Source organism: Podarcis melisellensis, assembly GCF_964234715.1.
Source record: "Podarcis melisellensis genome assembly, chromosome: Z".
In the NCBI taxonomy this organism is placed as follows: Eukaryota; Metazoa; Chordata; class Lepidosauria; order Squamata; family Lacertidae; genus Podarcis; species Podarcis melisellensis.
The window spans coordinates 18,353,989-18,380,423 of record NC_138547.1 but is presented as its reverse complement, the minus strand read 5'-3'; the positions used below and the strand labels follow the sequence as shown (position 1 = coordinate 18,380,423).

At 47.1% G+C, this 26,435-nt stretch overlaps 1 protein-coding gene across 7 annotated transcripts in view; it reads right to left on the bottom strand.

Moving 5' to 3' along the window:
* The window catches only part of SEC16A (SEC16 homolog A, endoplasmic reticulum export factor), a 39,185-nt gene that overhangs the window by 11,252 nt on the left and 1,498 nt on the right, over nt 1–26,435 (bottom strand). For 5 of the 7 annotated variants that reach the window (XM_081897739.1, XM_081897737.1, XM_081897743.1 and 2 more), the window contains exons 2-22: nt 18,729–22,450; nt 16,730–16,872; nt 16,036–16,124; nt 14,467–14,587; nt 13,160–13,346; nt 11,822–11,984; nt 11,565–11,707; nt 10,435–10,496; nt 10,190–10,328; nt 9,547–9,789; nt 8,847–8,944; nt 8,087–8,168; nt 7,586–7,703; nt 7,336–7,447; nt 6,715–6,820; nt 5,292–5,432; nt 4,339–4,452; nt 3,541–3,748; nt 2,620–2,859; nt 1,451–1,539; nt 185–238 (exon numbers count right to left, since the gene is read on the bottom strand). In XM_081897739.1, the coding sequence (XP_081753865.1) occupies nt 185–238; nt 1,451–1,539; nt 2,620–2,859; nt 3,541–3,748; nt 4,339–4,452; nt 5,292–5,432; nt 6,715–6,820; nt 7,336–7,447; nt 7,586–7,703; nt 8,087–8,168; nt 8,847–8,944; nt 9,547–9,789; nt 10,190–10,328; nt 10,435–10,496; nt 11,565–11,707; nt 11,822–11,984; nt 13,160–13,346; nt 14,467–14,587; nt 16,036–16,124; nt 16,730–16,872; nt 18,729–22,376 (6,300 nt within the window). In that variant the 5' untranslated portion in view covers nt 22,377–22,450. The remainder of the gene's footprint in view (nt 1–184; nt 239–1,450; nt 1,540–2,619; nt 2,860–3,540; nt 3,749–4,338; nt 4,453–5,291; nt 5,433–6,714; nt 6,821–7,335; nt 7,448–7,585; nt 7,704–8,086; nt 8,169–8,846; nt 8,945–9,546; nt 9,790–10,189; nt 10,329–10,434; nt 10,497–11,564; nt 11,708–11,821; nt 11,985–13,159; nt 13,347–14,466; nt 14,588–16,035; nt 16,125–16,729; nt 16,873–18,728; nt 22,451–26,435) is intronic. The other 2 variants (XM_081897740.1, XM_081897742.1) reach the window with 2 other exon arrangements.

Genomic DNA, 26,435 nt, shown 5'->3' with positions numbered 1-26,435 from the left:
GGTCTACTCTTGAGTAGAACTTAGTTGGACACAACCCAAGGTTCATCAGGGCAGAGAAAAAGTTCCAATGCAGCATGGAGGTGTGAAGAAAGAGTGAGATATTTTTTAAAAATGGAGGAATGAAAGAGAGAGAGACAGACAGACAGACAGAGCGACAGAGGTAGGGAGTCTGCGCATGGCATACCATGTTAACTGAAGAAGACTGGGAGGTGGATCTGGATCGTCGGCCCGAGCCCTGCTTAGACACAAAGCCAGTACATCAACAAGCAAGCTAAGCCAACCTACTAACAGCGGATGCAGAGTCAGACCAGCACATTCTTCAGCCACAAGTTGAGCTTGTTAAGTGGGAAGGCAAAGGCTGTATGGTGAGCCTGGATACAACAGGTTGGGAGTGGGGAGCCTTTGGCCCTCTGGAAATTGCTGAACTACAACTCCCATTAGCCCCAGCAAATGTGGCAAGTGTGATGATGGGAGTTGCAAGTTTTCAGTTGTTTTAAACTGCTTTTAATATTGTGTTTTAAAGTTGCAACCCACCCAAGGACCTTAGGGTGAAGGGCAGGTAATTAATGTTTATAACAACAGTTCAGCAATATCCAGAAGACTATAGGAGCTCCACGCCTGTAGCAGGTCTTGACTGGACTCCCCCCTTGACCACCTGGCTCCTCTGCTCTTGGCCACTCTTCAGTATGACTGTGTGGAAAGGAGGATTAGGTTATCCTGGGGGGAGGGTGTCCAGAAAATCTGGCCCACACACCTAAAACAGAGGGGGCTACTCTGTCAAACAAACGGTCTTAGGAACATGAGAAGCTGCCTTATACCAAGTCCATCCAGCTCAGTGTTGTCTCCAGGGTTTCAGGCAGGGAGCCCTTCCCATCCCTACCTGAAGATGCTGTTAGGGACTGAACCTGTGTCCTTCTGCATTCAAAGCAGGCACTCTACCAATGAGCCACCTCGCCTTCTGCTTCAGCATGCCCCTGGCGTCTGAGCATGCACAAACAAGGGTGGGGATTCACAGCACGCCTTCAATACCAGACCTTTTTTTTCTGGGCTGTACACAACAAATTTTTTTCTCAGTGTACACTCACTGAAATAAATAAGCCTAAATCAGTCATGTCCCATTAATTTCACTGGGTCTCCTCCGAGTATCGGGTTAACATTGGGTACAACCCTTTTATGTGTGTGCCAGATGAGGATGGCCACACACTCATCGTCAGCACAGCTAGCTGGGAGGACAGCACTTCCGAGCGACGGATTCGAAAGCAGAACCCAGAAGCGGACCTCCAAGTGCCCCTTTGCTTGGCCCTCGTACAAACCTGAGCTACAAACCGGAGAGGAAGGAAGGACAGAGCTTTCAGACAGGGTCATGGGTGGAATTTGGCTCCAAATTAATGGCCATTATGTGCTCCCAACAACAAAAAAGTTAAAAAAAGAGTAAGAGCAGGATGGATACCATGCTTGCCATCTTCCCATAGAAGTCATCCTCTCTGGGCTCTGGTCTGGCCTTCCAAGCTTGAGTCTCCTGGGAGCCGCCCTGCACTCCTGAGGCAGATATAAAAGACACATCAGGATGAGTATGCAATGGGTTGGAAGGAGGCACAAGAATGATTGCATCATTAAATTGCATCAATGAATAAACCAGCTCAGCGTTTGCTGAACTTGGTTTCACAGGAAGCAGTGATGGCCATCAACCTAGAGGGCGATGCTTTAAAGAGGACTAGACAAATTAATGGAGGAGAGAGCTAGCAATGGCCATTAGTCAGGGTGGCCACGATGCTCTGTATTCACAGCTGGGGGCAGCCATGCTTCTGAGCATCAGTTGCTGGAAACTACAGGAGGGGAGAGGGCTCCTGTGCTCAGATCCTGCTCAGATCCCCAAAGGCATCTAACTATCCACTGTGAGAACAGGATACTGAACGAGATGGACTACTGGCTGTGTTGAATCAAAGGTGAATTGTTTCAGAAGCTTTGCTAATGACATCTTGGCTGTCAAGATAACCCCACAATTAATTGGTAGTTGTTGCAGCAATGAGCTCACATATGTTTACAGTCACTTGCTTTTATAGAGGCTAATGATGCTTTGATGTTACTCTTATCTGTGAGGCTTGGGGTGCTGGGCTCTGAGCCCAGAAAGGGGAACTATCTTTAAGACTTGGGTATCTACCATCAATGCCCTCATCTAGTCAGGTGAAATGACATATGCTGCTTTGTTTATGAAGAATGGATGCATGTTTGCTTGGGTGTGGACAAGCCATCTGCTTGCTATGTCGTCTATCCTGCATCTGCAAAGGCTAGGAGAACTGGCAGGCTGCTTTGCTGTAAGTCTACACCTTCTCTAGAACTGGCCACTCTGATGTTTTTCACATTCTTCTTTAGTGTCCCTGCACCCAACCACTCCTACAAGCCCTTCTTTGGGCCTGCAGTTCAGAACATTGGTCAAGGGCTGGTTTCTTCTTATGTTCTTATGATATTTTGGTGTGGACATTCCATATTGTACAGCACTCCCCAATGTGACATAAGCAAGTGATGGGGACCTTTGAAACATGTGCAGCTCTCCAAGAATGGAAAAAGGAGAGACCCCTTTCTATCACACCCAGCCCCTGCCACAATGCCAGGACAAACCTGCATCTTGGTTGAGCTGCTCCTGCAGCTGAAGCTCATTTGCTTGAGAGGATGGACCTGTTTGTGGCACCATCCCCATCGTGGGGTATGGAGGGTTCTGCTCGGCTCCATAGGCATGGGCATAGCTGGGTCCTGGCCCTGTAGAAGGAGGAGCCGCAGGGTAGAAAGGCGTATGGCCAGTAGCCTCTGAATGGGAAGAAGGTGCCGCAGTGACTGAGCTGTCAAGGATGGCCTGGGGAGCTATGGAGGGAGTGACAAAGAAGGTAAATGGACATCTAGGATGTTTGTAACCCAAAACAGACTGGAGCCCAGAACAACTCACTATCAATCCAAAGAATATTCCACCCCTCTTTGATGGATGAGAATATATTTGGGTCAATTTGCATGGCCAGAAGCAGCTCAGTGGCTGCTGGCAGGTCAAACCTACCATCAATGAACTGCGTGGGTTGTGGAAATAAGCTCCACCCAGGCAGCCTGTGTGCCTTGAGACATCATAACCAAAAAGAGCAAACTGGATCCCCAACCCAAGTGATGACTACTGGCACAGAGGAGAAGGAGGCTAGCAGTGGCTACTAGTCACGATGGCTATGCACTGCCTTCACAGTTGGAAGGAGCAACTGTATCCGGCTCTTGCTTGTGGGCTTCCCACTGCAGCATCTGGGTGGCTACTGTGAGGACAGGAAGCTGGACTAGTTAGGCCACTGGAGTGACTCATCAGGGCTCCTCTGATGTACTTAACACCAAACACAACAAGGCCTTAAACTGGGAGCACAAAGGGTCCTGGGGAGCCCACCACCACATTCCAACAGTGGACACTGCTGACAAATGGTTCCCACCCTACAATTCACTGTTGTTTCTTATTCTCCCTGCCCCATCTCTGACCTCTCCCTACCCCATGAAACAATGGCAAGGAACACCCACCGGAAGGCATCAGCTGGACACTCGGCTGCACAGGGTGACCTGTGCCAGGAAGCAAAGAGGCCAGGAGTGGGTTGTCAGAGCCAGATAGCATCTCATGGCCAGCCCCCATCCCCTCGCTTTGACTGACATGGTCCAGTTCAGAGCTTGGTGTGCTGCAGGCATATTGCTGAGGTGTGGATCTCCCTGCGCTGTAAGCGATCCCACCCTCCTGGGAGAAGAAAAAAATCAAAGATGGCAGTTTTCGACTGACAGACATATCTACATGTTTCCCTTTGCTAGGCCCAAGACCACCACTGCAAAAGGTTTCTAGGTTAAAGGCCCCTCTGTGACCTCCATCCCTTAGTCAGAGAGAGAGGAGCACAGGTCGCTGCCTTACAAGGAGTCAAAGCATTGAGCCCATCTAGCTCAATATTGTCTACACTGACTGGCAATGGATCCCTTCAGGGTTACAGACAGGGTTCTTTTTCTTTTGTACAATGGTTCTTGAGATCAAGGAGCAAGTTTTGGTCTATGTCTGGAGACCCTAGGATGCAATTTTGAATCAAGATGGTGGATTGAACCTTTCAAAACTGATTTCAAAACTGCACTGGTTTTTTCTTGCTTTCTTAATATTCCTGAGCAACATGAGGTTTAAGGCTGCTAATGTTTCCAAGCAACTCTTTAAAAATAAGGGAAAGGTTTTCAGCTGAAACCCTCAGCTCACTTCTGTTTATACTGCACAAAGCAGGGGCTACACTGACTGAATGAACATGCTTGGGAATCTCACACACTGAACTTATGGGAGGACAGCATACTCACCTTGATCTGCCCATCTAAGCTTCGAAGTTGTACCAACCAATCAGGTTCATCAAAAAATTCCTGCTCAGGTTTCTCCCTTATCTGAGGGTCAAAGAGCCGCAACCGAGGGGAGATCTGTGAAGCAGAACCATTGGAAATGGTCAAAGGAGGACAGAGAGAAGGGAGCTTCTGGGACTGCTCTGTTGGGGCAGGCAACTGCAACCACTTTTTTAAAGATTTACATATATTTATAGTAACACATAACAAAGTATAATAGCGGATGCCAAATAAAACTAAATAAGACAGAAGTAGAACGGGATAGGTAAACATGTAGGAATAAATTTACATACTAAAATCCAACATAATAAATTAACATCACAAAGTTTCAAGTGACAGAAATGGGTTAACATTCTCCTGTACCTTATTACTTCAGTACATTATAAAAAGACTCCATTTCCTGATGAAGACACTATCTTTTAGTCTGCCCTCTCTGGTTCTCACTATATATGTGAGCTTAACTATGTTAACTATGTCCCAGATTTTAGTTATCCATTCCTCATGGATGGTGTTCTCCTTTCCTCCCCAGTCATGACAGATAATAATTCTGGCAGCAGGCAAGAGATGTTGCATCAATTCCCTGTCCTCTATTAGTACAGTTTCTTTAACATTTCTGAATAGCAAAATCTGACATCCAAACGTAAATTATAGTCAGGTATTACTTAAATTTTCATTGTTGTATCCTCCCAGAATGTTCTAAGTTTTGGGACAAGTCCAGAATATATGCTGCATTCAAGCACAGACTGCAGTCATTTCTAACTTTATGTTTCCCTCTCCACTGAAGATATCCAGGGACTAACTGCTCATAGAAACATTGGAGAGGGCTGTGTGTTGTGTTCGGAGGGGCCTACCTTAACCAAGACACACAGCACTGGAAAAAGGCAGTTGAACCTCCCCCCACCCCCAATATACTGTACCTGGATCAGCTGACTAATCAGGACTGGGGAATAGTAACAGGGGTTCTTGAGGATGGCTTTGGAAATCACTTCACAGTAATGGAAGGCCTGTGCGGCCAGCCCCACTTCGGCCAGTCGACAGGCATAGATAAACTTAAAAACCTGTAAGAAAGAGGATTTTGAATCTTAGGTGATTTGGGAGCATGGCCTTAGCAGCAGCAGCAGCAGCAGTTAAAAGCATGAGGGTGCCTGGCCTAGACATGCTGCTTGCACAAGCAGCACCAATGTTCCAGAACCTCAGAGCTGTCATTTCTTCTCAAGCAGCCCAAACCTACAAGGTGCCTAGTGCCCAGCCCCTGCCCTGGCGTTCACTCCGGACTCTTCTCAACAGCTCATGTCTGGGTCATGTAACCTTCATAGAGAGGAATGTAACAGGGGACATTGCCCCTTATGAGGAAACACCCTTCGAGGACACCAGGATCGTGCCTGGAATAGCTTTCGGCTGGTGCAAGCAAGTTAATTAAGAAAGGTATTTGTATGATCAATGTGTCATTAAAAAAATGAAAATGGGTCACAACAATAAAACCTTAAAAGCTTGCAATAAAAGCCATTAAAAAAGTTAGAAATAAGACAGCAATTAACAGTTGTGGAAGGATGTCTTCTTAACTGCCCATGTAGGGCTGGCAAAACAGAAATATTTTCAGCAGGTGTTAAAGAACAGGCTTAGTGGCCAAGTTCCTCTCCTCTGCTCAAATGTCTCTCAAGATCTGAGGGATAGCTCAGTCGGCAGAGCAAGAGACTTTCAATCTCAAGGTTGTTTGGTTTGTGCCCCACACTGGGCAAAAAGATTCCTGCATTGCAAGGGGGGAGGCTATATGACCCTTGTGGTCCCTTCCAACTCTACAATTCTAGGATTCTAAGGCGATGCTCTCATTTTAGCTGCAATTTTTTAATCTTATGTTTCTATCTTTTGCTAAATCCTTTGTACCTGTATTACAATGCTCTTGTTTTAGCGAGTCTGCAATGGTATAAAAAATATCTGATCTCTCCACAGCTCCATGCATCCAACCTGAAACACTCCTTTCCCAGCTTCTGTGGCCACTCCCATCTTTTGCTTTTCCTTCCTCTCCCTCTCTCCTGCCCTGAAGCTGTGTGGCCCAGAGGGTGGGATGGAGGTGGGGCTGGGGGTTGCCACCGCCCCCAGCACACACAAGCCAAAAAGGAGCTTCCTCCAGCACACATTCCCAAGAAAGGCTCCTGAACTGCAGGGGCAAGGTGCTCCTTTTCCATGCTTTCTCAGAACTTGAGCTGTGTTGCACATTATAAGCAAGATCAAAGTGGAAGGGGACAACAGCTGTCAAGCATTTGCAACCACTGCAAAACAACAAGGGGACAAAGAGCAGCCATCACCCAGGAGACTGAGAAGACAGGAGGCACCCCAAACCTGGAAATTGGGCAACGAGCATGGCTGTGTCCCCAGGGACTGCGCATATTCGTAGGCTTCTGTCCTTCGGATGGCTTCATTGGTGGAGAACTTTGAAAAAGGTGAACTGAAAGGTAAACAGAAGGGGGTGGGATAGGAAAGTATTTTGTGAATGAGACACAGGCACTTGACTTGAAGGCCATTTAGAATATGGAGGTAGAAAAAGGCGCAAGACCCTCTGGCACCCCTTGAACAGCTCCATCAGCAAATTTCATTGTCATGGCCCTTCTTTGGCCTCAGAGATAGAAACTTGGGACAGGGGCAGAGAGACAAGCCACAGTCCCTCAGCGAGGCTGCAATTGGCCCACGGATCAGCAATAGGTGCATATCAAAATGTACACAAAGGCAAGGCTTTCCTGCACAACAACCACAACCCTGAGTCAGGGAGAGGCAGCTTTAATGCTCTTTTTTTTTTAAAAAAATGGTGATAATGAAGGGTGGCTGCTTCAATGCATTTGAAACTGTGTTTGTGTTGGTTATTTGGTGTTTGCATACTGCTTTGTGAAGGCTCACCCCTCTTTAGAAAGTGGGTTATAAATTTATTACTTAGGGCTTCATGGCAACCCATTCCTCCCCACCCACCTGTGGTTTGAGCCAATCAGAACCAGCTTAGTTGTTTTTTTCGTGTAGACTCCGAATCCAACCTGAGCCATCAGGTAGCAGAAGTGAGCAGCATCTAGGAGGCCTCTCGAAGCTGTGGCAAAAGACAAAAGGCATCCCTTAAAACGGGGGCAGGAGAGGACTGAGGCCCAGGGGCCCTCTGTTCCCAGAGATTGATCACTCTTCCCTCCCACCCCAATCTCCATTGGTGGGATTTGCTTCTGTGGTTTACCAAGCGTGTCGCCCATGGTGATGATCGTCCTGTGCTCCACCTCCATGTTATTTGTCAGGTTGGAAAGGACCATTGCCAAGTGGGGTCTCCAGTCTCCCCATTTCTCATCTCCACAGCACTAGGAGGGGGGGTGGCAGGGAGAGAAAGACAGGATAAATGAATTTTCCAGTACACTGCTAAGTCTTTACCTCTGCCTTTCAGTTTGTTTCTGCATTAAAAACAACAACACTGTACTGTGATTTTACTGTTTTGCTTTTACAATTGATTTGCACAGTGCCTTGGGACTAATGTGAATGGAGGCATAAAGATATAAAATAAGATGAGCCACTGCAAGTCTGACGAATAAATAACTACAATTTCACAAAGTGCATGGCTGCTAAGGGAGCACTTAACAGTGCATTCCTGTTTAAGCACGCACAAAACTGAAAGCCCTTTGCCCAATGAGGAATTGTGGCCTCCTCCAATTGGCAGGGACAAGGCAGGCTCTCACTCAGGACTCACTGTGGATGCTGCAGGCATCCTCCCGGACATGAGCTGGTAGACAGTCTGCAGGGGGTCGTTGATTGGGAGGCTGTTGGCGAACCTGACAAGCCAAGAACACACAAAGTCAGAGGTCTTTCTAAGGAGACATTAAGAGAGTCCAACGGCACTTTGAAGGCATAAGAAGAGCCCTGCAGCAGCAGTTGGATCAAGCAAAGGGAACCCATCAAGTCCAGCATGCCAGTCCAACAGCAACCAACACGATGCTCCAATGGGAAGCCCAAATGCAAAACCTGAACACAACATCAACTCTTCCCACTTGTGGTTTCTAGCAACTAGTATTCAGAGGCATACTGCTTCTGGCAGTGGAGGCAGAACAAAGCCATTGTGGCTAGTAGCCACCGATAGCCTTCTCCTCCTTTGATTTGGTAAATCTCTTTTAAAGCCACCCATAAGAAGTCTGCTAGACTGTGCAGTCCAGCCGTCTTATGGTGATCAAGCAGATGTCCACGATGGGAAGCCTGCAAGCAGGACCTGAGGAAACAGCAGCAATTCTCCCCACCTATGATTTCCAGAAATTGGTATTCATTGGCATATTGCCTCTGATAGTGGAGAGAGAACATGTACCCATCGTGGTAAGCGCATTTATTTGCTTACTCCAGGCAAGAGATGAGTAAAGAACAGGTGTGGGTAACCAGATGACGACAGCAGAGTTTTAAAAATGTATTGAAGTTCACTGGAAAAAGGGCTGGGAGTGCACATGGAGGTAGGTATATCTTACCTGGTCATCACTCTTGCATGAGCCCTACTGTCCATCTTGCTGGCCAGCAGCAAAGCGTGGCCCCAGAGCCCGTGTTTCATGGCTGATTCCAGAGCGTCCTGGTGAGAGGGAGGGGGGGGACAGAAACTTGTCAAGCTGGGCATGGATCTCCCCTGGGGTGTGCTCAGCACCCATAGCTCTCCTCCTCACTCCAATACATGCTCAGGAAGAAACCAGCATCTGACTGAGAAACCTTTAATCAGATTTCTTTTGGTGTCAGCACCTAGGGTCAATGCCAGCTTCTAGAAAGACCTTAAAGGGGCTACTTCAACATCTTGGTATAGAAGGGTGTGGTGTATTGCCCTCACTGAAAACCCAACATGCAAGCTATGACTGGCAAAGAAGAAGAATACACAAGGATGCTTTTGCTGGAGAGTTGGTGGGACATCACCACCATCACAAATGCAAAACCAAACAGGACCAGTACCCAGCAGTTTGCACTAATGTCATGCGAAACACTTCCTCCCTTCCTTTTAACAGAAACATCTGCCATTGTAAGGTGGAAATTACTATTATAACAAAGATTAAGGTATCTCCAGAATTGGGAGTCATAGTGCTGTTTTTGTTGCCTTTGGTTCAGTAACAACACTAAAATTTTACACACACATACGTATTACTGTTATGTAAGAAAGAAGGAAATTAGCCGTCCCTAGCCCGTCACCTTCTTGCGGCCATAGAGCAAGAGCTCCCGGAACCGGTCTGTCTCCTTCTCGAGGTTGCCAATGGTGGCGATGAGGCTGTCTGAGAGGAAGGAGAGCTGGGCTTCTCCAGACTCCTCCTCTGCCTGCTCCAGGGCCTCGTTCGTGAAGTCAATCAGGTTTGCTTCATTGGGTGATTTCCCTGGGAGCCACACTGTGCGATGATCCTGCAGCAGGAGTTCAGCAAGGTCTGTGCCCACCACTGTCTGCAAGGAAAGCAGTGGACAGCAACACTCTTTCAAAAGGGCAGCTTGGATGGAGACATCCCACAACCTGGCAAGGGGCTGGGGAGAGAAACATCTAGCTGGTCCCCCTTAGCCCAGAAACTACAGGACTTGAGTTCGCAGTCAAGTGTGACTTTTGGTTTGTTTAGTAAAATTAACTGTTTGGTAGACTATACCCAAAGAGTGATTATCATTCTTTAGATCTGCATTCAGGCATTCTTTCAAAGCTCAAGGTGGGAGGGCAGGGTAGGGTATGCCTTTCCCTGTACATCACTGCAACCATCCCATAAAACTGAAAGCACAGTGAGTTGGAAGGATTAATCTGCAGGATATTAAGCATTTCACTGGTTCAGATATTTAGCAGGAAGCCCAGAACTCTTACCCCATTCTGTCTGCACAGGAGAATGATGAAGTCCCAGAGGAGCCGGGCAGACTCCTTGTCGATCAGAGTGTCATTCTGAAAACACCGGGTGGCTTGGTTCTGGGCAAAATTGATAACATCCACTTTGTGAGTCTCTTCTCTATAAGGAGGAGAAGAGAAAGCAGTGGTGAGGCAGGGAACTAGGCCTCCAAGGGAGGCAGCTCGGAGCAACCTCCGACGTGACGAAAGGCAAGTGCTTCACATACTTGGTGAGGGGGCCAGGGAAGGCTCTCATCTCCTCCTGCTCCAGAGAGTGCTGCATCACCATCTGCAAGGCAAGCAGAGGGGAGCATCATGGACAGGGTCTGTGATGCATCTCATTACACTGAAGGCAGCACTAACTAGACCCTGCTGAACTCACAAATTAGGGAACTCAGCAATGGGGGAGTGGGCTCTGCTGAATTAAGGGGGACATAACTAATAACAAGAATAGTAATGTATTACCCATTCATCAGTCAAAGGTCCCAGGCAGGATCACAACATTAAAACACAGTATGCAAACCAGTTTAAAACAGCTTACAATCACAGAAATATGGTGGGTTCTAAAATATACCCCTGAAGTGACAAATGTCATGGTAAATACTAATAATAATTTATTATTTCATGAGGCAAGCCAAAGTTATTTTCAATATAAGGACATATATAAAACAGATAACTACATATAAAAATCATGAAAACAACTGTGTGTATTCACACACACACACACACACACACTCTTATTAATATAAAGTACAGTTTACAACATCACATATAGAAAAGCAATAGGATAAATATTTTAGAAGGCTTAGTGAAATTAATGTCAAGCTTTGTTTCATTGCATATCATCATAATTTTTTAAAAAACGAGCTGGCCATTTACACACATTAAGTGTTATTAAGCATTATCATTATTATTAATAATAATTATTATTATTATTAAATACATTTGTCCCAGATCACCTGGCACTTCAAGTGTGTGACCAGCAAGGATAGCAATGAAAGCTGGGCATGAACCGGAAGCTTCCTAGAAAGCCTCCTCCTCTATTTTGTCTGTTTAAAAAGAGTCTTAATTAGTCAAGTTCAACAAATAAATAGAAGCTCTTCCAACAAAGCTCCATTTTTATTTTTTTGCACCGTCTAAATAATTTGTTCATTCCACCACTTTAGGCCTCATATTTGAGCTCCTTGAAGGAAAGGTGGGATATAAATGCAACAAATAAATGAACAGAGCAATGTTTTATACAGGATGGTTTAGCCTGCAAACTTGGTAAGGCAGTGAGAGATTCTGTAGCATTAACAACAGCAAGACACAGAGTCCTGGGTGGAGCACAGCTGAGGCAGGCATTCCCCTCCCTTACCTCCATGCTGTGGATCTCAACCAAAGCTGGCTGCCCCTCTGAAGGCAGGTTTGCCAGGACCTTGATCAGGTAGCCCCCAGGACCGAACCTGCAGCAGACATGGGGCACTGAAAATTTCTCAGGCGGCAGAGGCCTTGAAGGGGCTGCGATGGGGAAGGAAACAGGCAGGCAGGTTAAGAACAAACGTCTGGCAGGTGTCGGCTCTCTGTTTATACCTTACTGGATGCATAAAGCCCAAGAAGCCGCCCAGGTGCTACCTTGTTCCACAGTCATCCACGCAGCTTGAGTTGCATAGCTGTCCATGAAAGGGGACTGCTCGCCAAAGTGGTCATAGGAATACTCTGTGTGGAGTGAGACTGGTTGGTGATTCGCTTCATAGGTGCCAGCTGTCAGGTCATGGTTGCTTCGATAAAGCTGGCTCTGGAAGGGAAACATAAGGAAGAAGTGCTTAAGGGCCAGAGTTTGAGCAGAGGAAATGGCAAGGTACAAGCTACTCACCGCCCTTCAAGTGAGAGCCCAGGTTGTCCTAATAAACCACAAGGACCTGCCCAGGTTTCTAATATCCTCAGTCGAGCACCTTCTAAGTGCCATCCACATCAGAAGAATGGTTGGGGGTGACGTGAGAGAGAGTGAAGTTTCTTCAGCTGCTCCCTGAGGATATTCTCTCCCAAGAGAGGTCAGGATGGCTCCCTCCTCGCTATAATTCTGCTGGCAGGCTGAAACTTCCCTGTACAGACCGACCTTTGGAAGACTAAGGTGCAGGTGGTGCTAACCACTGGGCTGCTGTCGGAGCAAACTCAGTTTTTAACTGCTGGTTTTAAATGTGTTTTGATGTACAGTCATACCTCGGGTTACAGCAGCTTCAGGTGCGTCTTTTTGGGTTGCGGACTGCCGAAACCCAGAAGTACAGGAATAGGTTACTTCCGGGTTTTGGCGGTCGCGCATGCGCAGAAGCGCCGAATCACAACCTGTGTGTGTGCAATGCAGGTTGCGAACACTGCGGGTTGCGAACGTGCATCCTGCACGGATCACGTTCACAACCCGAGCGTCCACTGTATTGTTTTTAACTAGTTTCCTTTTATTACTTTCTATTTTACAATGATGTTTTTAAACTTTGGAAGCCTTGAACCCCAACTTATGAGAAAAGCAAGATATAAAACATTGAACATCAATAAGAATAGTATTAATAGTATCATCATCATCATATCTTTATTAAGGAAAGAGCTGGTGCTGTGACATCTTTATTGTAATTATTTGTAGGCCTTAATAAATCATATATATGCGTGTGTGTTTCTGTTAATGTTTACTTGCTTTTTAAATTATTTTCTCCACCTCCCACATAGGTTTCTAGCTGTTCTTATTTTATCCTAAAGCCACCTTGAGTCTCTGTCAGGGAAGAAGGTGGGATATAAATAAATACAATAACAACAACAACAACCCTTGGACAGTTTCTTTTGGTGGTGGAGGTGGAGAGAGTAATCAGCGAGACCCAGCTGAGGCACAGCTAGTGTAGGGGGAGGGGGGAACCCAGACTGCAGCGCTGGGGGTTCTTTCGTGCTGCCAGGTGATTCTCCAGACACAGGGCAAAGTCTTACCTGCTGGGAGCGCGAGCTGAAGCTGCTCCGCCGGCTGTGGGAGCTGCGCAGGCTGTGGCCAGACTGTTCGCTGTGAACACTGTGTCGGTCAAACTCGTCCCCATAGAGGTTCCGGCGAGGCTCTAGGTCATCAAAACTGGCAGTGAAACGAGGGTCATACTGCCAGTGCTCCTCATACTGGTCGTGGCTGCAAGGCATGGAAACAAAACACAAAAGAAAGTGCAAGGGAGCCTTGGGATTGTGGGGAAGCTCCAAACTGAGGGGTCCTGAAAGTACTGCACAGTGAGCCTGATTTAAGGGGTCAGTGCTGGCACATAAAGTCTACAAGGGACAGGGGTCCAGGGGCCTACAAGAGTGCCTTGTTAACCCTCAAAGGCCCTGCTGGTGCCACTGCTGAGCTCTGCCTACTTGGTGTGGACCTGCAACAGGGCCCTTCAAATCCTAATTTCCACTGTAAAACTGAGGCCACATTCACAGCGCTATACTGCTTCAAACACTCAAGGCTTCTTTCCCCAAAGCATCCCGGAAGCTGTAATTTGTACAGGGTACTGAGAGTTGTGGGGAGACTGCCCCCTCCCATTCCCCCTCCCACAGCTAGAATTCTCAACGTTTCAACAATCAATCTCCTTCTGAGTGAACTCTAGGAATTGTGGCTTTGTGAGGGGAATAGGGGTTTTGTAACAACTCTCAGAACCCTTAACTACACTTCTTAGCTATGACTTTTTAAAGTGGTGTCATGTTGTTTTCAATGTATGGCGTGAATGTGGTTAGGTCCCATCTACACCGTACATTTAAAAACACTATTATACCGTAGTGCTTTAAGTGTGTGGTGTGGATGTCACCTGTATTCCACGCTATTACAGGGAGATTTCAAAGTCTGCAAAATCATAGAGCTGTAGAACTGGAAGGGACTCAAAGGGTCATTTAGTCCAATCCATCTGCAATTCAAGAATCACAGATAATGTGAGAATCACAGCTAAAGGACAGATAGACACCTCAATCCACTTGAAGTTCTCCAGCCTCTGCCAGTCCTTTGGACATCCAGTCCTTTGGGATCGCATGCAGGCTCAGAAGCCAGGAGAACCTTAGATGTTTCTGCCACTGCTGCCATGGCCAGGCCCTGCAAGGGCAGCAGAATTCTGACTGAGGAAGTTCCCTGCCAAGGAGGGGCTTTTTCTACTCAAATGTGAGGCCCAGAATGTGATCCTGCTACTTCACGAGCTTCAATCCTCTGGGGGTGGGAGGTGCACTTGGTGTTTTGAGAAACACCCATCAAGACCATTCCAGACATCCAGAGGTTCACAAACCTGTTTGCGTAGGGATAGGCCTCTCTCTTTTGGTAAGGGTGCTGTTCTGGGTAATCCCAGTACCTCTGGTCGTAAACACTGGGGTCTCTGTACCTGGCGTCGTATGGGTAACGGCTTGGACCTTAGGAGGGCAAAGGCAGGAGAGAATTAGTAATCCCAGGAGCTTCACACAACCATTTCAAGCCACATTTTAAGACTTGCCAGAAACAGAGAGCACATGCTAGCATTCTATATGAAAATCCAGGCGTGTCAAATTTAAAAATGGCATCCCTGCTATTTATTATACAAGGTGTGTATAAGAGAGTTGTGTGAACTTGAGGCTGTTTCAGCTATAATTAAGAATAGAACTGGAATGTCCCCTCTGAAAACTAATTGGGTCAGGTTTTGAAGAGGATGGAGTTTGCCATCAAAGAAGTGCCCTCTTTCTCTCTCCAGAAAATGTTATTTTTAGGTTTGAGATTATTTTTTAGCCAGATCCCATGCAAGGTAATAAACCTCTGAGCTCATTTACTGGGACATGCACACCCTGCATTTCCACCTTTAGCAATGGAGGCACTCTGGGAGTTCAACAGGGTTTCCTCCCAAGTCAGCATCCATAAGGCTACAGCCTGGGAATTTCAAAACAAATCCATCTCAAAATATATAATAAAATTAAAACATCCTCAGCAAGGCAAATGGGGGCATTGCTATGCATCATTCCAAAACATACAAATCCATTTTCTTACAACCAATGCTGCTTGGTTTTTTCCTCCTCAAACTTGTAAAGTTGCCAATTTCATTACTGACATACAATTCCACACCTAGGGATTAGCTTTTACCATGAATGAGAAAACTGCTACTGTAGATTTACAAATTAATTATTCACAAATCTTAAAAACACTTTTCCAGGTCAGTGAAGTATAAAAGGTTCAAAGAAGAACTTCACTTGGTAGTTTGAAATTAGCATCAGTAGCTCCCTTACTAGCTTCATGAACACAATGAGTGACAGGGCAACCAAACTAGTTTCTGTGCCAAAACTGGGCCTAAACCCTGATTGAAATGGATCTACAAAATCCATTTCCTCTAAGATTCTTGTGTGGGTGGTCTGTAACCACCCACACAAGAATATTGCCCAAGGTATTTATTCACAGCCATGATGACTAAGATTTTACTTTATTTTTAAAGGAAAGGCCACAAAGCTCAGTGGCTGACCATCTGGTTCACATGCAGGAGGTCCCAGGTTCAATCTCAAGGGGCATCTCCAGGTAGGGCTGGCAAAAACCTGCCTGAAAACCTGGAGAGCCGCTGCCAGTCAGTGCAGACATGACTGAGCTACATGGAACAATGGTCTGACTCAATGTGATGCATCTTCCAATATTCCTAATCAACCATGCTCTTCTCCAGTACAAGATCGTCCCTATAAACCTGCAGCTTGCCTCCATCTTTGAAACTCTGCAAACGTTATAAGGGTCCTCAGCGGAAAAGGGAGAATGTAATGCTAGATTTAGGTTAACTATAAGATGAAGCAATGGTTATAAAATGTGTTTTGCTGAAGGACAAAAAAAACAGCAACCCACTGATATTCCCTACCTCCATAATCATAGGGATTTACATAATAGTCCGAGTAGTAATCATTCCATCCGCCTTTAGTGTTGTAGTAATCTTCAGGATATCCCTGCCTGCAAGAGGAAGGAAGAGGGGGTTGTTTTATTTGTTTTAAACATCAATCATCAAAGAGATCCATGCCCATCAGCTCACAACTGAACTGCAGTGATATCACACAACTTGAAGCTCTTAACTGGTTGTTTCTTGCTAAAATTTAACTGATGGCTTCCCATTTACTTTGTTCTTCCTGATGCTTTAGAACCACTTCACAAGCACCAGATTGCTTGGTAAAGCCAGGACACAACAGGCCTTTGTAGTTTCACACTGCAGCAGCCATAAATTTATTCTGCAAATAGAGGTTCAGGCGGATGCCTTCTATGTCAACTTTTAAATGCTCATATTCCATCAGGCTTACACAGGCAATTAAGAATGCATCTTTCCACGATAGTTAGCAGATTTACGTTTACTTTTTTTATATGGTGCTTGACTTATGGTTTGATGCACAATTGTCGTAAACTGCTCTGATTTTATTTATTTATGAAAAGCAATATAGAAGTATTTTCATTTTTAAAAATGAACAGGAAACTTCTGGATGGAGTGAGGGTTGGCTAAAGTGTCTTTCAGAAAGGGGTGCACACATAAACACATACACCCCACACCGCTTTCAAGGACTGCACACCTGGAGGAGGGTTTATCAGAGGTGTGGCTTGCTCTGGAGCTGGGGCGTTCTGGCTCCCCCTGATGATAGCTCCTAGCGTTCCTACTGGGTGCCGTGGTGTCATAATGCTGGGAGGCAGGATCATATCGGCCGTATGGATGCTCCTAGAGGCAAGAGGTTATATATTACTCAACAGAAAGCTCAAGAACCGAAGTCCATCACATCTAGATCCCCTTCCTCTCCCGGCTGACCTTTTGCCAACTGCTAACTAGAGAAGCTTTGGAAAGAATAAAGGCTCAGACGTCAGGAGAAATGGGGAGTTTAGGCCATCATTCCTTTCAACAATTGCCAAGTGGTATCACATGTTTGGGGGAACCCACATGATCCTCCCCTTTGCTGGTTTTTGAAGTTTCTAAATCCCTTCACCCTGAATGTCTTTCTAATTAAGAACGTAACAGCAAGGCTGACAGGTCAGGCTAAAAGAGGCCCAACCAGTCCAGCTTCCTGTCCTCACAGTGGGGGAAAAAGATGTCCCAATGGGAAAATGCTCCCAAGCAGGACCCGAGCACAACAGCAACTCTCCCCTCCTGTGGTTTCCAGAAACTGGTAGTTGTGCAAGCATAGCCAAAAGTAAAAAAGACAAAAACAAATTAAAACTGGGTGCAGGGAGAAGGCTCTAGTCAAAGAGCGGCATAAACCAGCCAAGTCCTCTGGCCACATTCAAATGATAGGCAAAGCTAGACCTTCCCACATGCCACTGCACTCCAGATATGTTGGCATTAGAGCTCCTGGCAACTCGCACAGAAACTGATCAGGGATAGAGTTCTAGTTGAAAGCATTTTGAGAGCATCAGGAGTGGGGAACCTCAGTCTGCAGTTGGGATTTCATCCAACCCCCTCTGGAGCAGCAAAAACCAGGGCATCTTCAAATATCTGAAGGAACATCACATGGAAGATTGAGCAAGCTTTTTTCCCTTCTGTTCTGGAGGGGAGGACCCGAACCAATGGATTCAAGTTACAAGAAAGGCGATTCCAACTAAATATCAGGAAGAACTTTCTGACAGCAAGAGCTGTTTGACAGGGGAATGGATTCCCCCAGGAGGTGGTGGACTCTCCTTCCTTGCAGGTGTTTAAGCAGAGGTTGGGTGACCATCTGGCATAGATGCTTTAGTTGAGATTCCTCTGCAATGCAGGAGGTTGAACTAGATGTTCCGCAGGGTCCCTTCCAACTCTACAATACTATGATTCTAAGCTTGTTCCATCTTCAACGTGGGAGCCAATCTTCAAAGGGCAGTCACATCCGAGATGGAGCAAGGTTGTTTTCTGCTGCTCCAGAGGATCCTAATTAATGATTTCAAATTGCAAGTCAGGAGATTATGATTAAATATTAGGAAGAATTTTCTGATGGTGAGAGCTGTTAAGAATGTGGAATGAACTTTCTCAGAACTTTCTCCTTCATTGGCGTTTTTAAAACAGGTTGTATGTCCATCCATCAGGGATTCTTCAGCTGCGATTCCTGCATTACAGGGGGTGGACTAGATGAGCCTTGGGGTCCCTTGCAACTGTAGAATTCTATGTTTCTATATATGGAACTGCTTTTAATTGTTTTGATTTTTTTTTTTGTTTAATGCTTGTAAATAACCCACCATGGGATCTGATCATAAAAAAGGCAAGTAAGAAGTTTAATTCAATGAATGAATAAATGAATAACTAAATTATTTAGCTGTGATTCCTGCATTGCAGGGGGGTTAGACTAGATGATACTTGGGGAGGTCCCTCCCAACTCCACAATTCTGTGATTCTCAGCTGACATCTGTCCATCAGCTGTTCAGAAGAGAGAAACTGAGAGAAGGGGAAAGGAAGATTTTCAATGTGGAAGCAACCCCCCCTTTTTTTCACTAAGCCAACCATTGCTTTTCCCCCTGGGCTTCCGCTAACACGCCCACCCTCCCTACCACCTCACCACCCCACCTACAGCCAACCACAGAACGGCACAGAGGAAAAACAACCTGTGAGCCCACCTGGTAATAAAGGTGAGCAGTCCTGGGGTCCACTGGAGGGTATGGCGTCTGGTACGAAGGATAACTGTTGTAGGGGTGCCCATAGTAGTAGTAAGGGTTCTGTGGCTGGATGAAGGTGGTCTGGCAGGGGGTCTGAGAAGGCGGCGGGTGCTGCGGCTCATGCTGAGAGGGGATCCCGGCTGGCTGACCAGCCACTGTCACTGCATTAGTCTGGCTGGTGGCAGCCGGAGCACTCTGAGGTTGGCTCGACGACACCGGCTTGCTCTCCATGGACGCCTGAGCGTAGGTTACCAAACCCCCATCAGCCTCATAAGTCCTGTGGCCTGGGGGCTGCTGGGCAGAGCTGCTTGCAGGATGCACCTGGGGGTTGGACGGAGCATGGGGCTGCCCTGAGGATGTTGCCTGCTGCTGCTGCTGCTGCTGCAGGGGGGAAGTGCCACCCGGAGGCTGCACATCTTTTGTGACCTGCTGATAAAAATGCTGTGGATCCTGAACTTCATTCTCCCCTCGGCCAGGGTGACCAAACACCAGCCCACTGGAGAGTGACTGGTTATGCACCTGGGTGCAGCTGGTGGTGCTGCTTTGCTCCAGGGGCTTTGCTACCGTGAAATCTAGCACTCTGGGAAGCTCCTGACTGCCTGAGTTCTTGGGACTGCTGTTCACAGTGCCCGTAGCGAGGGTCAGAGGGGTTGACATCACACTGGAGGCATTAGACCTAGACTTGCCAGACAAGTCTGAAGGAAGCCCTTCTGAAACACTAGCCTTTTGGCTTTCGGAAGCTAAGTTGAAGGTGCCTTCGGAGGCTGGGTGCATCAGTGAGGTGGAAGGTTTATTCGAGGCCATTTCAGAAGTGCCGAGGGGATTTTGTAAAAAATTAGAATTTGACAGAGCAGCAGCAGAAACAGATGCCTGACCTGCAGGTCTGGGTTGCCCCAGAGGCATGGTTTCACTATGAGGGTTTCTGCTGGTGTGGAAGCCCAGCAGAGGCTTATTGCCACCCCCGGGATCTTTTGCCAAGTGGCTGCTTTCACTCTTGCTCAGCTGATCAGTGAGGGAGAAATTAACTGGCTGAGCCAAGCTGTAGCTTTGATTCGGCTGGGCGATCAGGACGGGCTGGTTCTGCAGAGCCTCCGTAGGTGGAGAGGAGAGGAGGCTTGCGTAACCTGAACTCGCCTGGGAGCGAAGAGCCTCTTCTTCCCCCAGTTTGGGAGGGTTTTCCAAGTTTTCGGAAGACACATTCCCAGCCAGGGATGGTGGGTGGGGGATGGACCCTGGTGAGAGGGACTGCTGGCCAGGCAAACCTTCCTCGGGTGGCTGGAGTACCTGGGCTGCCTGCTTGGTCGGCACCTGCACTGCTGGAGCAGCCGGGGCCAACAGCACATTCCCCCCAAAATTTGGCACCTCACTTTGGGCCCAGAGCGTAGTGGCTGGGCTCTCACATTTTTTCCTGTTTCCCTGGGCCCTGCCTGGAAGTTTCTTCTCAGGGACCGACTGCACGTTTTCCACCAAGGACCCACCGCTGGGTTGCAGAGGCCCTGCAGCACCACTCCCCAATGTGAGAGGCAAGGGGTAGTCCCGGGGCACAAAGAGGGTCTCCAGATTATCAGGAGGCTGCTCCAGGTTCCCCGGTGAGGCAACTGGGGTGGCCTGGCTCTTCTTGGCACTTGAAAGGCTCTCTCTCAGCTCGGCCACCATCTTCGCTTGGTCGGCCTCAGGGGGCTTGACCCCCAACCCATGCGACCTGACAGGCTCGAATGAACTGTTGGCGCTCGTCTGAAAGACCCCCATGGGCTTGGGGGGGCTTGGGGTGGGTGCATGGGACAGAGGGCCACTGTGGTGGTAACTCTTGCCAGGGCTCTGCCTGCTACCATCCCCTCCCAAAGGGGAGGAATCAATCTGCTTGAAGAAGCCCATGGAGGAAGACGATGATGCTTCCTCTTCTGGGAGCTTCCCGCTCTCCTGCTGGATAAATGTGCCCAGCTCCTGTGGCTGAGATGCGCTGGGGAGACTCCACTGGCTCAGGCTGCTGTAGTTGGAGGAGACACTGTCGGACCGGATGGGGTGAGGCAACAGATCAGGCGCTTCAAGGTTTGGCCCTCTTTCCAGACGGCTGGTGGCGCTAGACTTCGGCAGTGATGGGCCTAGCAGTGAGGTGTACCTGGTCGGATCTGGGGCCACCCCGGGAGACAAACGACTCTGGTTTGTAGGCTCGCTCGGCAGGACTTCCTGGTTTGGAACGCACTCCAGGTTCTCAATGTTTTCGTACTGCGTGCTGACAGGCCCTCGAGCATCGGCAAGGCTGGCTTTGTCTTCAGTGAGGAAGGCTGCACTTTTGCCAGCCTGGGCATCAGGTGGCTCACAGGTGGCTCTGAAGGGATGCTGAGCTTCCAGGCCCTCAGCTGTGCTTGCTTGCATAGGAGAGAAAGACGCTGCCGGGATCTGCTGAGAGTGGAGGGGCTGGTAGTATGTGTGGCCCATCGTCTGTTGAAAAGTGTCAGCGCTGCTGCTGGCCTGCTCGGCTCCTTCTGATGAAAGGATTTCCTCATTCTCAGCCTCATCTCCTTTGAAAAACATGGAAACTGTACCTGAATCAGTATTGGTCGGGCACTGCCTGCTGGCCGCTTCAGATACGCCTTGAGGTTCAGCTGAGGAGTCGTTTTCTTGAGTGGTGGGATTGCCAAGAGTGTAAGTTGTTTCAAGAGGTTGCAGGTAAAAGTGTTCTTGAGGGAGGTGGCCGGGCCAAGGGCACCCTGCTCCTGTGTTTTGCCAAGCAGTGTGATGGTGACCAGAGCTCTGGCTGGAAGTCATGCTGGAGACATCGCCATACGTCAATGGGGCCTGAGCAGCATTGTGAACGAGAGGCTGCTGCAGAGAATTCTGATGGGGCTCCATGTGGGGACCTGGCTGGGAAACACCAGAAGCAGACTGAGTTACAGCATAGTGGGTGTTTAGGGATGGTGGCTCTGGGTAGGAAGAATAAGCCAGGCCCTGAGGTGGCCCTGAGCTCCCTTGGGAGGGTTTCCACTGAGGCACAGTTTGCTGGGAAGGAGAGAAGAAAGACAAAGATGCTGACAGGGAAGCAGGGTTGCTTGGATTCCCACCAGCCTCCTGCCTGCTCAGAGGCCTGTCTGGCATAGGAGCCAACCCCTGGTGCCCGCTGACAGAATTTTCAAGAGCGATCCCCATGGAATGATGCTGCCCCAGAGGGCTATGGGTACGCTTGCCAGGCTCAATGCTCAAAGGCGTTTCGGCACTGTTTGTGACTTGTGGAGCAAACAATGGCATGGGGGCTGCCACACTCGAAAATGCACTGTTTCCTCCAGGTTGAGAGGCAGGCGCTGCTGGGGAAAATGAGAGCAGACCATGAGGACTATCTGCTGCATGTGGAGGAAACGCTGCTAGAGAAAAGTCTTGCACAACAGGTGGATTGCCTCTGGGGTTGTTGCTGGCAGCAAACTGGGTGCCTTGTGGGGCTTGCTTGCCAAAGGCAAAGGGGTCTGTCACGGGTTGCACCGGGCCTGCGGCTGCAGAGACTGGCACGGTGGCCCGCTTGCCGAACGGATTGCTTCGCCAATACATGTTCTGTGATGTTGCCAGTGGAGGGGGCCCGCCTGCCCCAGTGGGGATGGTTTGTGGCGGAGGCTGCATGACAGACTCCTAGCTGAGTTGCTCAGGAGAATTACTGGAGGATGCTGTGGAACTGGCTTCACTTCATGCACTCACTGCAAAGGAGAGAGAGAGAGAGAAGACAAAGAGTTAAAGAGGCTTCCTACTTCATAAGAAGTGTGAACTAAGCATTGCCAGAAGTCACTGTTATGATGGGTGTTTACTGAAATACTGTCATCCGAAGAATTCGAGGAACAAGTCCAGTACAGGGTTATTTCCTATGCAAGATGATTTTTTGTTCATCTTGTTCATCACAATTAAAAATGCAAATGTTTACCCACAAATTATTATTTTTTGGAATGTTTGTAAATATTTTAAAATGTGACAACTCAACAGGATGTTATTCTACCACATTAGACTTTAAGGGGAGGGGAAGGAAGGCACAGAAAATTCAACATGTCAATTTTAGCATGCTTGAAGAGTTGTTAACATCAACAAGTTCTGGAGAAACAAGGAAATCCTTCATTGCTACATTAATGTTTATGAAGTATAACATAATTTTTTAAAAAGAAATATCCTGTTTCCAAAAGCTGAGAATTAATCATAGAAAAACAGAGTGGGAAGTTGTCCACATCATTAACTTGCATATATTATTTAAGTCCACATCATTGACTTGCATATATTATTTAAGTTCATTTTTCATTTGCTGCCAATTAATTTTTTACTGTGAGAATCTGAAAATAGCTTTCCATTCACAGAAGGCCGCATTGAAAAGGAAGTCCATTGAAGCACATGCCTTATAGCCAGGTGCTCCCACTAAACAATTTCAAGTGCTACTCTATCAAGACAGAAGCCTTCTTAAAATGAAGAGGGTCTCATAATAAGCAAAGCCCTTTGGAAATGCAACCCTGCAGTGAGTGTTTACACCTAGCTTGGTAACTCACTGGAATCAAGGAGGCTATGTCCTGAAATTAGGGAGGCCCTGCTGCAAATGTGTAAACAGGCACACTCCTCATCACCTCTAGGTTTCTGTGCAAGCAACTTGGTGGGGTGTGTTAATCATAAAAAGAGGTCCAACTAAACAGTGGCCCTCCAGATGTTGAGGGATGACCTCCACACACACAGCATCCCTGATCATGGTTGCTTCAATTGTGCTTGAACAACAACAATGCTCCCCCACTTTAGAAAAGCCTTGCTTTCTTCCTCTCATTTTAGGCCACAGTGTTGTACCAAACAACTAATCTTGGCATGTGAAGCCTGGAAAGCTAGCAAACACGACAGTGGGCTTTCCTAGGCTTACTTTCATGGCTGCCCTGAGGTTTTAGATCAGAACCAAAATCTTTCATCTGAAATGCACTGCACTGTTACGTGTTCCTAGAACCCCAAAGCAAGGGGCCCCCAGTCTTTCTGGAAAGCTAAGAAGTTGTTGTGATCACTGCAAAATGCCTATTTCAGAGAAAAATGGATATTGCTTAGAACTCCCCCACCCTCAAACAGGTATGCACACAACAAAACAGGCAACCCTTCCAACTAAAGAGAAAGGCAAAACTCCCTCCATTTTTAAAATGAAAAAGAATGGGATCAGTGGATCTTGATGGGAGTCACAGGGGTGTCTGAAGATGAGCTTGGAATTTCTCCAGCTCTGAACAATCTTCCAAGAAAGGCAGAATAGCATCACCCTTTCTGATAAGCTTCTCCAATACAAACTTCCCCTGGGATATTTTGTTTAAGTATGACCTAGTTTAATTTTTATTAAAAGGGAGACATTCAGAGTGCCAAATCAAGAGTTCTGAGTGGGGAGGAGGGACTACATGTGGATCAAATGCCCACGTACAGTATGACTTGGTGGCAGTGCAGATGGAAAGGATTCTGGCCTGGATAGCTCAGTCAGTTGGAGCGTTGTGCTGGTAACACAAAGGTTGCAGGTCCAATCCCCATATGGGACAGCTGTATATTCCTGCATTGCAGAGGTTCTGACTATGATCCTCAGGGCTCCTTCCTCTATGAGTCTATGACTGCAATTGATCTACACTGGACATGATGAGCTCCACTTTATTCTGCCCTACCTAGGCTTGATCTGAAGTTCCAGGTCCAGTTTTGGGCACTCACTTCCTTTAAGATTTCTAAATGAGAGAAATAGTCAACAGCATGGAAAAATAAGTTTTGAGGAACTTGTAATGTTTACTCAACAGAAGAAAAGACTGTTAGACGGAATTACAGTGCTCTATAAACCCCTGAAGGGCCATTATATAGAAGGGGGAAATGACTTGTTCCCTGCTGCCATAGAGGGCAGGACTAAATTACTTAGAAGTAATGGGTTTAAGTTCTAGGAAGAGAGAAAATCCAGCCAGAAGAAGCTTCTTGACAGCAAGAGAAGCTGGAACGATGGAACCAATAATTGAGAGGAGGGGAGGGGAGGATGCCTTCAGGTAGAGTCTGGGCCACCATCGGGGGTGGGGGTGGGGGGTGGGCTCTGGATTTCATGGAACATACTACCCTATTTGTAAGGCACAATTGCATAAAGTACAATGCAGGAAAGGCCACTAGATTTAGTTTTGGCTTTTAAAAGCAACACCTTCATGTCTTTATGGAGTTCACAACATCCATGTTTGTTTGCTTTTTGGTGTGTGTGTGTGTGTGCACGCGCACCGCCTTAAAACACACAAAGTTTTAAAGCAATATTTACAAAGCTTTCAAAGACTTGCTTTTTGATTGAAGAAAATAATATTTTATTCTTTACAACACATGTTAAACACTTCATCCAGTGTCATACTTGAATTAAACCTAGTGCACAAGCTGCAAGGAAATCACAGTTGCAAAGGTCAAATCAGATTCAGGAGATATCCTTTAATTGGACCAATTCATTTGGTTAGCTGTGTGGGGCTGTGATAGTGAATGAAGTCGAGAAATGTGAGATTTTAGAAATGAGCGTTTGGACTTTCAGGCCTTGGCTTCAGGCCAACTCATCCAAAAATCTCCCTTTAAGCAAAATCAGGGCTGTTATTAACCACAAGTTGTAAAAGGCTGGGATGCTTCCTGGCTCAAAGAAAAGGCAGCTAGAAATTCCCTGGCAAACTGAATATGCTACCTGTCTATTCACCTCATCTGACCACTAAACCAATCTCCAAAATTTCAAATAGGAGCTTCTCCCAACCTTACCTTCTGTCTGCAAGGGAGATCCACTACTCTATAACACGCGCCCCCTCCCGCAACTCTTAACCACACTCACAGGCAAACAACCTTTTTATCACTGCCAATAATTGTTTTGAGTGACTCAGAATGTGGGATTAAGATATAGACCAACGAAGCAGTCCTGATGATTTTACACTGCACTCCTGGATTGGCTCCCTTTTTCTCAGCACCTGTTTTTTCCCCCTGTAGGATGATGAGCAGAAACTCAACAGGTGATGCCATCTCTCACTGGAAAGAGTACGAGTTGCATAAGTTTCAGGTAAGTAGCTGTGTTGGTCTGACGCAGTTGGCCAAGTGTTTTGCAGGACATTTCCATATATTTCCTGTGCAAAAATTTCCTTAGTGGTGCAAATTAGATCTCACAGTTATATTCGGATATCCTTCTTCAGAGTCCACAGCTATCTATTAAGGGGGAGGGTGCCTGCAGCAGAAGTCAAAATCTTGACAGGCTGTGGCTCAGTGGTAGAACACCTGCCTTATGTCAGGTCCACACAGGGTTAGGAATGGCCTCTGAACATGAAACCCTGGAGAATAGCTGCTGCCAATCAGTGTAGACAATACTGAGTTAGAAAGATCAAGGGTCTGACTCAGTTCCCAGTGTTCCTATAAGGTTCATGACAGGCCAAGTTTATATTCTTTTAGACTTCAGGTGAAAATCCTTTAAACTTTCTCAAACCACTTAGTTAACTTTGGTTAGCCTGTTCTAAGTTATATATAGTTTCTCACACTCATGGGTGTCCTGAAGCGACTTGCTGTAATACAGTTTGGGGTTTCAGAAATAGGTGGGTCCTTCCCAGGCCTACCTTGAATTGCCACTAGGGATTGAACATGTGACCTTCTACATGCAAAGCAACTGTTCTACCTGGTGATCTGAAGCCTTTCCCAATCTACCTTCTACCTAGTCACATC